The following is a 12,232-nucleotide window of genomic DNA, read 5'->3' on the forward strand; positions in this document are numbered from 1 at the left end:
TCCCAGCTAGCTAATTTTTTTTTTTTTTTTAAACAATTTACCAACGCATTTCTCCTTTTAACTCTGTTTGGCAACTCCCAGCCAGGGTACAAGAAGAAAGAAAAAAAAAGGAAGTCCCTCTACATTTGCGAGTGAGCATAGGGAGAGGTTAACAGAACGGTTGCTAACGAGGAAGTGACGACATCACCCTGTTTCTTTGCCCTACACCTTGCTGCCCCCACCCCCGGATGAACACAAAAACCCAACATGTGCGAACGGCTGTACAGAAAAATAAAAGAACTGGAGTGCGAGTCGAATCTGTACCTATCAAACAACAAGGCGCTATTCGAGAGTATATACCAGCTGCTGAGGGAAGGGGTGCCCTCAATCCCAAGCGCCTGCTATGTTGACGACAAGGTGGCGGACAGAGAAACCAACCGATATGTGTTGACCAAGTATATATACGACGCGGATGACATTATCTACAAAGTGGAAGCACACTCGAAGGTAACCCTAGAGAAGGAAACAAACTTAACGGGAAAATTATTGGACGAAGAATACTTAACAGATAACGAAGTGGAGGATATACACAAAGGAGACAACTACAACGTCCTGGACTCAGTACAAATATACGTGGCACATAACCATTTCGAGCATGTATGGAATGAGCATACCATGCAGTATTTTCTGAGCTGTTATCACGATGAGCAGAATTTAAAAATACACACACACTTACTAGAAAAGGAGGAATTTGGCTATGACATACAAATTGAGTTATTTGAAGTGCCAAGGACTCCAGAGAAGATGCTACTCGTGGCAAGTCATTTGTCAAAAATACGAGAAGCTTTACAGTGTGGCCCGTTTATGCATTTCTTCCTGTCGAAGACACATGTACAGGAAAATTCTTTCGCTAAATTTATAATTAGACGTAATGAAGTCATATATCTGCTCAAGAAAAACGACTACGTTTTGGTGATTCTGTCTGTGCACTACGTCGATATGCATGACCGCTGTATCGTCCTGGGGGTGTGCAAAAACATCCATGCAACGACAAAGTCGATGGATTTGCATGGACACCTGGACTTTTCCTTTTATGCTGACTTCCCGGCTCACCTGGTGACCTCCGAGTTGTTCGTCTACGAGGGCGGAGACGATGACGGCGACGAAGGGGACTGCCGCAATTATGACCCGTGCAGGGGGGGAAGCGGACACGCGGATAGGGGAGAAGCTGGTGAGGGTGGCGAGGGTGGCGGTTCCAACGTGGCAAACTTGGCCAACTTAGCCGACTTGGCTGCTCCACCGGATCGTGGACCCCCACCTCGGTGCAGCGCCCAGGCACAAACCACTGCCCCCAACGTCGGGTTCGTGGCCATCAAAATGGACGCCAAGTTGTTCACCGGGTGTAAGGACTTCTCCGAGCTGATCCATATATCCAGTAGAGTCTCCCACATTATTGTGTCCTTCCGAGATTTCCTCAACAACGCCGTGGTGCTCTACCGAATGCGGCGCCGGAGGGCCATCTAACGGAGGAGGGGCGAGACACATGAAACGTTGCGGGATATATGCCCTATGAAATAGCGTTACTTTTTTCTCCTTCTATTTAAATCGCTGTGCGGGTGAGGTTTGTAAATGCCTTCTTAACCAATCTGATGTGAAGCGACGCTCGTTGCTAATCTGAAGTGTCAATTGTGGGGAGGTGGTATCTCTCTCTACCGCGCATTGAACCGTTTCGTTTGCCTGTGACGCTCTTTCTTTAGTATTTAAATGTATTTGAGGCCTAGCCAAGACTGCCGCAGCCTCCACCCCCCGCTTCCCATCGAAATGGTAATTCGCCAGGTTTGTTTAGCCGCAATTGAGAGAGTGGCAACGTGGTTAATATTGCGCTTCCCTTTCTCTCCTTTGCCAGCCAGCACCCCTTATTTTGTTTCCTTTTTGTATTTTCTCCCTTTTGGCCTCTTAACAGTAGAAAAAAAAAATGGAGCATATGCACATGCACATCCATATGTACTTAACCTATATGTAGCACCCCTGTTGTGCCCCTTCAAACTCCTATCGCGTGGGATGCAGTGGGACAAACGTCGGTATATATCATGGGAGGAAGATGCCCGTCCGCATGCACAGGTGCAAAGTCTCAGGGGTGAAGAGGGACCACTTAGTGGAGAGTGCGAATTATGACGACCATCTAAGAGTACTCTCTCCGTTAATTACCCCCTCCTGTACGGTGAAGCAATACCATGCGAGTTACACTTCTGTATGAGGAACCCTTCCTCCTTCTTCTTCTTCCTGCTGCTGCTCCTGCTGCCCCTTTAAAACGAGCGCAACGGCACCGCTTCTCCGCACGATGGACTTATCTTCCCAGCTATGGAAATTCTGCAAATAGCTAGCTGGAATGTGAACGGGTGGAAGAGGAGCTGTGAGCTAATAAAACACAGAGAAGTTACAGTGGCCCAATTTTTGAGCAAACTCAACATTGACATCCTATGTTTACAAGAAACTAAAACGAACGACTCGACTATTGAGAATGAGTTCCGCTTGTTAGACGCATATTCGGATGAATACGAGACCTACTGGACGTGTTGCAAGAAGAAGGGTGGAGAAAAGATACAGAGAGGGTACTCTGGCCTTGCTACTTACGTGGGACATAAGGCGAAAATCATTTGTTGCTGTAGTGATCCCTTCCGGAACTTTTTCTTTTCCGTGGATGGCTTTTCGGATGAGGACCTCCTGGTCTCGAGGTGCTTCCCTCGGGACAACTCGTCCGTGTCCTTTTACGCGCTGCCACGAGGTAGCGGCCATATTAGCGGTGTGGTTAGCAACCAGACAGCGGGCCAGACAGCGGGCCAGACAGCGGGCCAAATCCGCCCCGCTGGCGCCCCCCTGCAGTCAGTGAGCGATCTATTCAATGAAGGCAGAGTACTCATTACAATCCATAACCAGTTCGTCCTCGTCAATGTGTATGCGCCCTACTCTGGGTGCGACTACAACCGCCTGGACTACAAAATGAGATTTCTCCATGCCGTTCGAAGCAAGCTCCTTGAGCTGAGAATAACGACAGGTCTGCCAATCATCCTCGTGGGAGACCTAAACATATCCTTCCGAAACAGAGATGTCCATTACCTGAACAATGTAGTAAATCTAGATGAGCTACAAAAAGAGATAAACAAGGTCAGCATACGGGAGGACCTAAAACAGAGGATATGCAAGCAGATACCTCTCATCATCGAGACACTGAACAATCGGGACAATTTCGTCATTAAGAAGGTTAAAGGAGAAAATAGTGAGTCGTTCCGACTGTACTTAAATTTTAACGGGGAAGTCAAAAGGGTCGGTACAAAATTTACTTCGATGGAGGAAATTTATTTTTTCTTTTCATTGGACCCGGTTTTCGTGGAAGACAAGTACGCGGGGGTGTACCCGAACGACTTTTTCTTCTTCCTCCAGGAACCAGGGGGGGACATCCAAGGTGGGGACGTCAGAAGTGGGGACGACGAAGAAGGGGACAACCAACGAAGGGACAATGAAGAATGGGATAAGGAAGGAATTTTCCACAAGGGAAATGACCACCCAGGAGACCCGCTCCACCGATCGGAGACCCATCACGGCAACCACGAGGAGCGCGACGTGTACGATTCCTTCGCCGAGGAAAGCGAACAGATTTGCTCTCACCTCAGGAAGGAGGAAGCTGCCCCAATAGAGGATTACCTTCTCCACAGGGGACGAAAAAACGTTAAGTGTAATCTGAAGAAGATTGCTACCCATGGAGAGTGCAGAACGATCCTGTGTAGGTATTCCTTCCAGAGTTGCATCGATGGAAAATACAACGTTAAGAAGGCCAACACTCTCTACTTAAAGCACTTAAATGATATCCTCATCTCCTTAGGAACGTTCCTTTCGAGGGAGGATTTACTAAATGTCGCCAACGCCGTTGGACATTCTTCCTCCCCCGAGTGCTGCACCAACTTTATGAAGAATCTAATCTGTGAGGATAGGATGGTAGATACGTTCTCCTTTTTTTATCCGTTCCTTAACGGTAAGTTCACGTGTTGGGACGCGTCTAAACAGCACCGGATGAGCAATGAGGGCTCGCGCATCGATTACATTTTGGTGGACTTTGTTCTGTATGCGCGTCTGATAAAGGGGCATTCCCACTTGTACGCATCCCCGGTGATTTTAACGGACGAGCTTAGGGAGTGGCTCCGCCGGGGGGGTGGCCCCAGCGAGGCGGCCCGTGACGAAGCAAACAATGGCGTGGTAACGGATGATGCCCCGAATAATGCCGCAGAGACTAGTAACGCCGCTAACACGGGTAACAGCGTTGACAATGATAAGGCCGCTGACAATGATAAGGCCGCTGACACTGGTAACGCCGTTGACACTGGTAACGCCGCTAACACTGATAACGCCGCTAACACTGATAACGCCGCTCACCCCCGCGAGCGAAGCTACCTATGGGTGAATTCCCCTGAGAACAACTGCAACTATGCCAACTACTTCAATCGGCTGAGAAAAAAAGCGGGCAGGATTCCCACGGAGGAAGAAGCGCTAAGCGGAGACGAAGAAGACATTTACCACTTCCAATTTAAGCTCCGAAGTTACATCGGTTTTATATACACCTCACCGAGGCTAAGCGACCACATAGCAGTTAACTGTACCTTCTTGACCAAGGCAAAGTCAGGAGGGGAAGAGAAAAGAAAACAAATACCCATATGTTTTTCTGGAGAAGCTACCATACCTCTGCGCAGCTTCTGCTCCTCAGCTGAGCAGTATGCTTCCTTTTTGCCTCTCTACTTGATTGACACTCCGCTTTTTTCTGGATACGCCTTCAAATTCTTACACCCCCTTCATGCGCATGGCGGCACGTGTCCCAGCGTCGCGCGGGCGCAGCCCCATAAGAAGACGAGCAAGATAACGCAGTATTTTAGCATAAAAAGGGGCAAACGTTAGGATGGCTTCTGCGAGGAGCGGGGTGCTGATCGGGGGGGGCGTGTACGTCGGGGTGATGCCACGTAGCAACGGCTTAGCAACCTCTTAGCGACCACTTCCCCCCATCATGCGAACCAAATGAAAGAGAAAAAAAAAAAAATTCAAGTGCAAAGCTGTGGCGAAAAGAAACTTAAGCGACGCTGAAAGCACTAGGACTTTTTTTCACCGCTCTACATTTTTGAGACGAGCACATTATATGACTACCTCTGCACGCTGCCTCGGTGCAGCAGGTCGTCCTCATGAGGCACATGTTCCTTTTTTTTTTTTACGTCCCCCGTGGTGGAACAGAAGCGAAAACGAGGTGAGAACACGGTGAAGATACGGTCAGAACGACGTAGGTAAGGGAACCCCACTGGTCATTGCACACGCAGGTTGGCAACACCTCAAAGGGGAGACGGGTGGAAAAATAATGAAAGAGGTGGAAAAGAAGAAGCGCAACGGGTTTTACCAGCTGAACCAACTACATGAACTGTGTAAGCGTCGTAAACCGTGTGAATCGCGTAAAGGGAGTAAAGTGCACGAAAGAAACGCGCCACCCCACGCAACACACCCACAAGTGAGCAAACACAGCCAGGGAGTAACAGGTCAGGCTCGAAGTCGGGCTGGAAATCACACTGGAAGTTGCACCTTTCACAACAAAGTGACCTTTTTGGAGGGCCAGCCGACCTTCCCCCACGTTTCCCCCTCAACTGGAAAGCAACTGTGTTTGCAGAGAGCGCTCTTCTCCTCATGTGCGCGTGCGAGGTTTAGAGATTACACCGAATTAACGAAGGAAGAAGTGAACGACTTGGTGTGTCACTGAAGCGACCAAGGGAAACGCGACGAAGGGAAACGCTACGAAGGGAAACGCTACGAAGGGAAACGCTACGAATAGAAACAGGAGGAAGAAAAACGCGACGAAGGAGGGTCACCATGATTTTATACCTCTCTGCCGTGGCCCTTCTTGCCATAATTTCCGGCGTGGGCGGACTTTCGAAGACCTACCACCTCAAGTATGTCGTGCCAGGTAGGAACATCCTTTCCCCGTGCGATTCTTTCTGTTTCCTAAGTGGGGGGGGCATTCCCGCTCGGGTGAGGGCACTCATGCTAACTTCTCAAGAGGCAGGAGGAACCATTCCTGTGCGAATGGCACTCCGTTTACCGCCCTACATTGGTGTGCACATCGGCACACACCCGAAGGAGAAAGAAGCTGAATAGGAGGCCCCCCGCTTGGAGATGTATGCCGTGTTGGACGCGGCGGAGAGGCTGATGGCAGTAATGTGTTACAGCGGGGATGGGCTTCCCCCCCACCCGTGCCAAGAAGCTGAGGTGTAGCTATATTTGGTGATGTTCCCCTTTTCCCAATCACCCCTTTTGCCTTTTTTTTTTTTTTTTTTGGAAGGATTTATCTCCACGGAGGTTGTTAAAGGGGCACACGTCCAGGGCAGAGGTGAGTGCGTTGTGTGCTCTTCGCCACGTAACCACGTCTGCATCGTCGCGTCGCCACCTCTTCTTCTCTTCCTTACCACCTCTCCTTCACTTCTTCACCTCTTCACTTGTTCCCCCTCGCAGGGCGGGCCAAGCTCCGCAGCAGCGCGCAAAGCTACGGGTACAGTGAGCAGCGCTACGGCTACAATGGGAGCGGTTCGCTGGACGACAAGATCGACCTCCTGCGCGAGAGAGTTAAAGCAAGAAATAAAGAAGAGCCAGAATTCCTTCAGGCATTCGAAGAAGTCCTAGTGTCACTGATGCCCTTATTCAAAAGGAACAATGTCTACCTGGGGGTACTGGAAAACATTGCTGAGCCAGAGAGAGTAATCCAGTTTCGAGTCCCATGGGTAGATGACAAAGGAGAGCATAGAATGAATCGAGGCTTTCGAATTCAATACAGTTCTGTGTTAGGACCATACAAAGGAGGTCTCCGTTTCCATCCCAGTGTCAATTTAAGCATAATGAAATTTCTAGGGTTCGAGCAGATATTTAAAAACAGCTTGACGACGCTACCTATGGGTGGTGGGAAAGGTGGCTCCGACTTTGATCCGAAAGGGAAGTCTCCAAATGAGATCCTCTCATTTTGCCAATCGTTTATGACGAACCTGTTTAGGCATATTGGCCCGAATACGGATGTCCCCGCAGGAGATATCGGTGTCGGAGGAAGAGAAATTGGGTACCTCTTTGGACAATACAGAAAGTTAAGAAATTCTTTTGAAGGAGTCTTAACAGGGAAGAATATCAAATGGGGTGGAAGTAACATCAGGACGGAAGCTACTGGGTATGGGGCAGTCTATTTCGCAGAAAATGCACTCGCTAAGAGGAATGAAAATTTAAAAGACAAACGTTGTGTTGTCAGTGGAAGTGGAAACGTCGCGCAGTACTTAGTGGAGAAGCTTCTTCACAAAGGGGCAATCGTCTTAACTATGAGTGACAGCGATGGGTACATCTTAGAAGAGGGTGGGTTCACCAAAGAGCAGCTAGCTTATGTGATGGAATTAAAAAATGTCAAGAGGGGAAGACTCAAAGAATATGCAGAATGGTCCCCTACCTGCAAATACGTTGAGAAAGGGAAACCCTGGGAGGTCCCATGCGATCTTGCCTTCCCTTGTGCCACTCAGAATGAGATTAATCAAAGTGATGCTGACCTGTTAATAAAGAACCAATGTAAGATGATCATCGAGGGGGCTAATATGCCTACCCACATTGACGCCATGCGCTTATTCAAGAAGAACGGAGTTGTGATCTGCCCCTCCAAAGCTGCCAATGCTGGGGGGGTGGCTGTCAGTGGACTGGAAATGAGCCAGAACTCGATGCGGCTGCAGTGGACCGCGGAGGAAACGGACCGGAAGCTACAAGCCATCATGAGGAGCATTTACGAGCAGTGCGACGGCGCGTCCAGGCTTTACCTCGGCGAGTCTGACCTCGTCGCGGGCGCCAACATCGCGGGCTTCCTGAAGGTGGCCGACTCGTTCCTCCAGCAGGGTGGTCTCTAAGTCATTAGCGTATAGCAGTAGCGGTTAGGATTACCGGCAATGCGGCTAAGTACCACGCGGCTAAGCACCACGCGGCTAAGCGATAAACGATGCACAATAAACGCTAAAGATTAATCCTAATCGGTGACCAGTTTGTGTGTTTATCGTTGCCGCCCCCCCGCGCCGTTTCTCAATTTACCCCTCTCTTATTTGTCCCAAACGGGAGACGCACCTTTTTGCTCCCCACCCATGTTCACCTCTCTATGAGTAAAACGTTTTAATTTCCCCCAAAGGACTCTTCTGAGGGGAGCTCCTCAGTTGGACTTAATTTCATTCAAACGGAGCTGTGGCAAATGGGAAAAAATTGAAACGATTAGTAGGTGAAGCGATTACTAGGCAGTGCCCATTGGAGTCGCCCTCTACAGGGACTGGGCTGCGCTGCGCATAATCGACAGGGGGGTCCCCCTCCACATGGAGGTCTTCCTCCCCGGGGACGAAGCGAGCAAGTGTACGTTCCACGTTGCTTCTCTCCCCCCACCATAGGAAAGTGCCATTGTTGGAAAGGACCATTTTACACACCTTCAATGACGTATCATAGGTGAGATTATGCCTCCCACGTCTTCTTTTTTTTTTCTTTTTTTTCTCCTTTCCTCTGTGTGCTCTTTCACGCGGTGTGCTACAGAGGAGTGGAGAAAATGACGTTGTGGGAGACGTGCGGGCATGAGTAAAAAAAAAAAAAGGGAAGAGAAGGAAAGAGAGGCGAATGGAACGAGGCCCACGAAATGAGGAGACCCACACATCACACACACACACATAGTTATACGTACACGGCATAGGGGCTTGGGGGGGAACAAGTCCTCAGAAAGACGCTGTGAATATCTGCGGGCGCCGCGCATGTGCGCGCGCGGGTAGATGCCTTGAGCGCCATATCCCTGGGAATCCCATCTAGCCATGGAGAACACTTTGGTTATACAGTCCGCGCAGAGAGAAGTTTGCATCAAATGGATAGAAATCTCGCCACTGCTTCACACAGATTGGCTTTCTCCTTCTTCTTCTCCTCCAACTCCACTGCACGATTACTTCCCACACCTTCGGGAGGACTTGTCCAAAAGGAAAAAAAAAAAAAAAAAAATAGAGGGAGAAGTCCAGCTCGGAAAGGAACTCTCCCCCGGACACACATCAGAAAGTAAAAATGGAAAAGGCGAATTTCCAACCGAGAGGTGGTTAATTTACCTCAACTGGCTATCATCCAAAGGTGGCGCATTTCCCCTGTATTTAGCCGAGCGGTACATGCTGCATCATATGGAAACGCCTCCGCTTTGTCCTCCTCCCCGTCGTAGTAGCGTTAACCGGACAAAGAGGCATATTAATTTGGTGAGTAGCATCTCCACAGGTAGACTACTCTAGCCATCAGGCACACATCCAACAAAGAGACAGAGACAGGCACGATGATCTTCAAGCCGAACGGAGAGCATATGTTTAGTAGAACGAACGGTCTGATCACCCAGTCAAACCAAGACGTTACAGCGGAGGAGCTGTTCCTAACGAAGAATATCTTTCAAGATGTGCAACGGAAGGTGACTGGTGGGCCTATCAAAACGACGACGATCGAGAAGGTGACGAAGATCCCGAAAGTGGTCTTCAGAGAAAGGTTAAAGGATAAAGTGGTCAAGGAAAAGAAGGTTGTCACGAAAGAAGTGGAGATAGAACAAATCATAGATGTCATCGAAAAGAAGGACGAAATAATTTATAACGAAGTGAAGGTACCGACATATATTGACGTACCTATAGTACATCCAAGGCAGGAGGTATATCACACTGAGATTTTCAAAAATGTCCCTAAGGGGGTCGAACTCTTAGTAACGCAGAAGCTTGAAGTGCCAAAGATCAAACCCAAATATGTCGAAGTCCAGGTCCCCATTTATGTCCCCTGCTATATAGAAGTACCCATACCAGCTCAATATATTCCCATCCCGAAAGGAGAAAAGAAGGACCATTTTACATGCGGAATAAATAAGGAACAAAAATTCTATTATGAAAATCCTATGATTTATAATAACCCTCTCATGCGTAGTGCGCTGCAGGCAGAGACCACCCAGGGATGCTTCAATCATCATCCGAACTTAAATGGAAAATGCCCCGTCGATGGGGAGGGTAAGAAGTGGGAGGACGACAAGTCGGAGCACAACAAATCGGAGGCGATTCACTCGTCCAAAAGCTCCGTGCAAAACTGGGCCGTGGAACAAGCTGGCCTAGATAATCTCATCGCCGCGGGGGCGCAATGAATAGTAGGGGATGGGGGAGACTTCACCTCGGAGTGGTCACCACGATCCGTTTAAGGAAACCATTACCCACACACACATACAACCTCCTTAAGCCACACACGTCCTATTAAGGCAGTTGCACCTCACTTTTACCTTTTTTCCTGAACTAATTCCCACCCCCCCGAGCGCTTCCCAAATGAGAACAACTTTTGTAACTGCTGCTGCGAAAGAGGGGGGTTCGAATAGAAGGCTGGCACGTTGGCCACGTCGGCCACGTCCCAGTTGTGATCCCTCTTGGGGGAGCTTCTCTGTCTAGGGTGTGCTGCGCCGGGAGTGTTAAGACTTCTAAGACTGCTGAGACTGCTAAGACGGCTAGGATTATTGGTATTTTCTCCTCATCCATCACCTCCACCGCTGCCTGCCACCAATACGGTTGCAACTGATAAGGGGAAGGGACCCACTCGATATGGCTGCGTGGTGGTCCCCTTCTATGGATGTCTGATCAATATTGTTGATCAATTTTTTGAATTCATGAATGGAGTTGCACCTGCATTTGTGCGAGCGAAATGGGAAAAAAAAAAAAAAAAAAAAAATTAAATAAATTAAGTAAATAGATAGATAAATAAAGCCCGTATGAATCCCTTGCAACGGCGCGCTGTCTAATCGCCTAACCACGGACCCCCCTAATCCCTGTAGTACTTCTTCGCGTGCGCGGCGTAGGCCTCAGGCGACACTGCCTCTACGACGATGGGCATAAACCCGTGGAGAGTGCCGCACATTTCGGAGCATTGGCCGTAGTAGACACCCTCCCTCAATATAAATGTCGTCACTTTGTGTAGGCGACCTGGAATGGCATCCGCCTTAATGCCGAGGCTCGGGATGGCCCACGAATGGATAACGTCCGTGGCCGTCACCAGAAAGGAAATATGGGTCCTCGTGGGGAGCGTTAATCTTCTGTCAACTTCTAACTGCCGTAACATCCCAGGCTGCAGATCTTCATCTGTGACCATGTTGGACTGGAAGACGTAATACTTCGGTATTTTTTCTGGGTCTTCAAGATATTTCTGCGGGATGGGGTAATCCTCTGCCTTTACATTCGTCACTTGGGGGGTATCTTGCTCGTTTAGATCCTTCATCAACATGCTGTTTTCGCTGTGGGCCACTGGGCGCCGAAGCCCCAGCGCTCGCCTCAACGTGTCCATTGGATGGAGCAGCGGTTGACCGGTTAGCTAATGAAGCAACTTCGACGGAGAGTGCGTCGTGACGCCGACTTGGCGGGTGCCCCCTTTTTTCTAGCCTTATGATGTGCACTCTATTCGAAACGTTTCCTCAATTTCACCTTCTTCAGTACTCTTTCTGAATCGGCCGCTAACACACCCCTGGAACACCTCTCAAATAAGTTAGCGGTGAATTCGGCATAAAGGCGTGATTATTCTTTTGTATACCTGTGCGGCCTGTCTCTGCGATGTATGCTGTACAGCCCAGTCGTTTCTTTTCCACTATCCCCCTTCTTGACACCTTCGCGGAGGGTTGAAGTTCTGCCGGGGGGGTTTCGTCCCCCGTGGCAAAGCGATTGGGAAAAGAGGTTAAGGTGAGTTCACGTGTATCGGATTAATTTGCTACGCGTATATTGTGTAAGCATGTACGTACGTATCCATGTGCATATGTATGTATTGTTGCATTTGTCCGCGCGGCTGACCCCAGGAAGAACATTTCGCATTCCCACGCTGGGGCGCACAAGAGGCAAACACTCTCTGCCTAACTGTTTTGTCGCAAAAATTCAGTTCAACATGAGAGAAAAAAAAAAGAAAAATCCACCTGACCAGTGGTGCCATTCATAAAGTTGTGTACTATTTTTTTTTTTTTTTAAATTTTCCCAACGATGGAGTATTCATTGACAAGCGCGCCCAGGCGACTCTCACATTTGCGGCACCTTTGTGACCCTCTTCGGAAAAAAACACCGATATGTAATGAGGGATGACGAACCACATGGGCGTCGTGACCCACCCCACATGTCATAAGTTGCCGTGAAAGGAGAGAGAGAGAAAAAAAAATGAATCC

At 49.0% G+C, this 12,232-nt stretch overlaps 6 protein-coding genes across 6 annotated transcripts; 5 read left to right on the top strand and 1 right to left on the bottom strand.

Annotated features, from left to right (window-relative positions):
• Positions 1-246: 246 nt before the first annotated feature.
• On the top strand, positions 247-1,503 carry C922_03071 (hypothetical protein; the record flags this gene model as incomplete). Its single annotated transcript, XM_008818663.1, has 1 exon — positions 247-1,503. The coding sequence occupies one exon, from the start codon at positions 247-249 to the stop codon at positions 1,501-1,503; it is 1,257 nt and encodes a 418-aa protein (XP_008816885.1).
• An 837-nt stretch (positions 1,504-2,340) lies between these two features.
• Positions 2,341-4,923, top strand: C922_03072 (hypothetical protein; the record flags this gene model as incomplete). The annotated part of the gene is made up of 1 exon (XM_008818664.1): positions 2,341-4,923. The coding sequence occupies one exon, from the start codon at positions 2,341-2,343 to the stop codon at positions 4,921-4,923; it is 2,583 nt and encodes an 860-aa protein (XP_008816886.1).
• A 448-nt stretch (positions 4,924-5,371) lies between these two features.
• C922_03073 (hypothetical protein) lies at positions 5,372-5,764 on the top strand (the record flags this gene model as incomplete). Its single annotated transcript, XM_008818665.1, has 1 exon — positions 5,372-5,764. One exon carries the CDS (start codon positions 5,372-5,374, stop codon positions 5,762-5,764), a length of 393 nt encoding a protein of 130 aa, XP_008816887.1.
• A 110-nt stretch (positions 5,765-5,874) lies between these two features.
• On the top strand, positions 5,875-7,928 carry C922_03074 (glutamate dehydrogenase (NADP+); the record flags this gene model as incomplete). The annotated part of the gene is made up of 3 exons (XM_008818666.1): positions 5,875-5,968; positions 6,344-6,391; positions 6,514-7,928. 3 exons carry the CDS (start codon positions 5,875-5,877, stop codon positions 7,926-7,928), a joined length of 1,557 nt encoding a protein of 518 aa, XP_008816888.1.
• Positions 7,929-9,355: 1,427 nt separating this feature from the next.
• Positions 9,356-10,192, top strand: C922_03075 (hypothetical protein; the record flags this gene model as incomplete). Its single annotated transcript, XM_008818667.1, has 1 exon — positions 9,356-10,192. One exon carries the CDS (start codon positions 9,356-9,358, stop codon positions 10,190-10,192), a length of 837 nt encoding a protein of 278 aa, XP_008816889.1.
• A 662-nt stretch (positions 10,193-10,854) lies between these two features.
• C922_03076 (cytochrome c oxidase subunit 2) lies at positions 10,855-11,373 on the bottom strand (the record flags this gene model as incomplete). Its single annotated transcript, XM_008818668.1, has 1 exon — positions 10,855-11,373. The coding sequence occupies one exon, from the start codon at positions 11,371-11,373 to the stop codon at positions 10,855-10,857; it is 519 nt and encodes a 172-aa protein (XP_008816890.1).
• Positions 11,374-12,232: the final 859 nt, after the last annotated feature.

This window comes from Plasmodium inui (assembly GCF_000524495.1).
Source record: "Plasmodium inui San Antonio 1 unplaced genomic scaffold supercont1.12, whole genome shotgun sequence".
NCBI lineage: Eukaryota > Apicomplexa > Aconoidasida > Haemosporida > Plasmodiidae > Plasmodium > Plasmodium inui.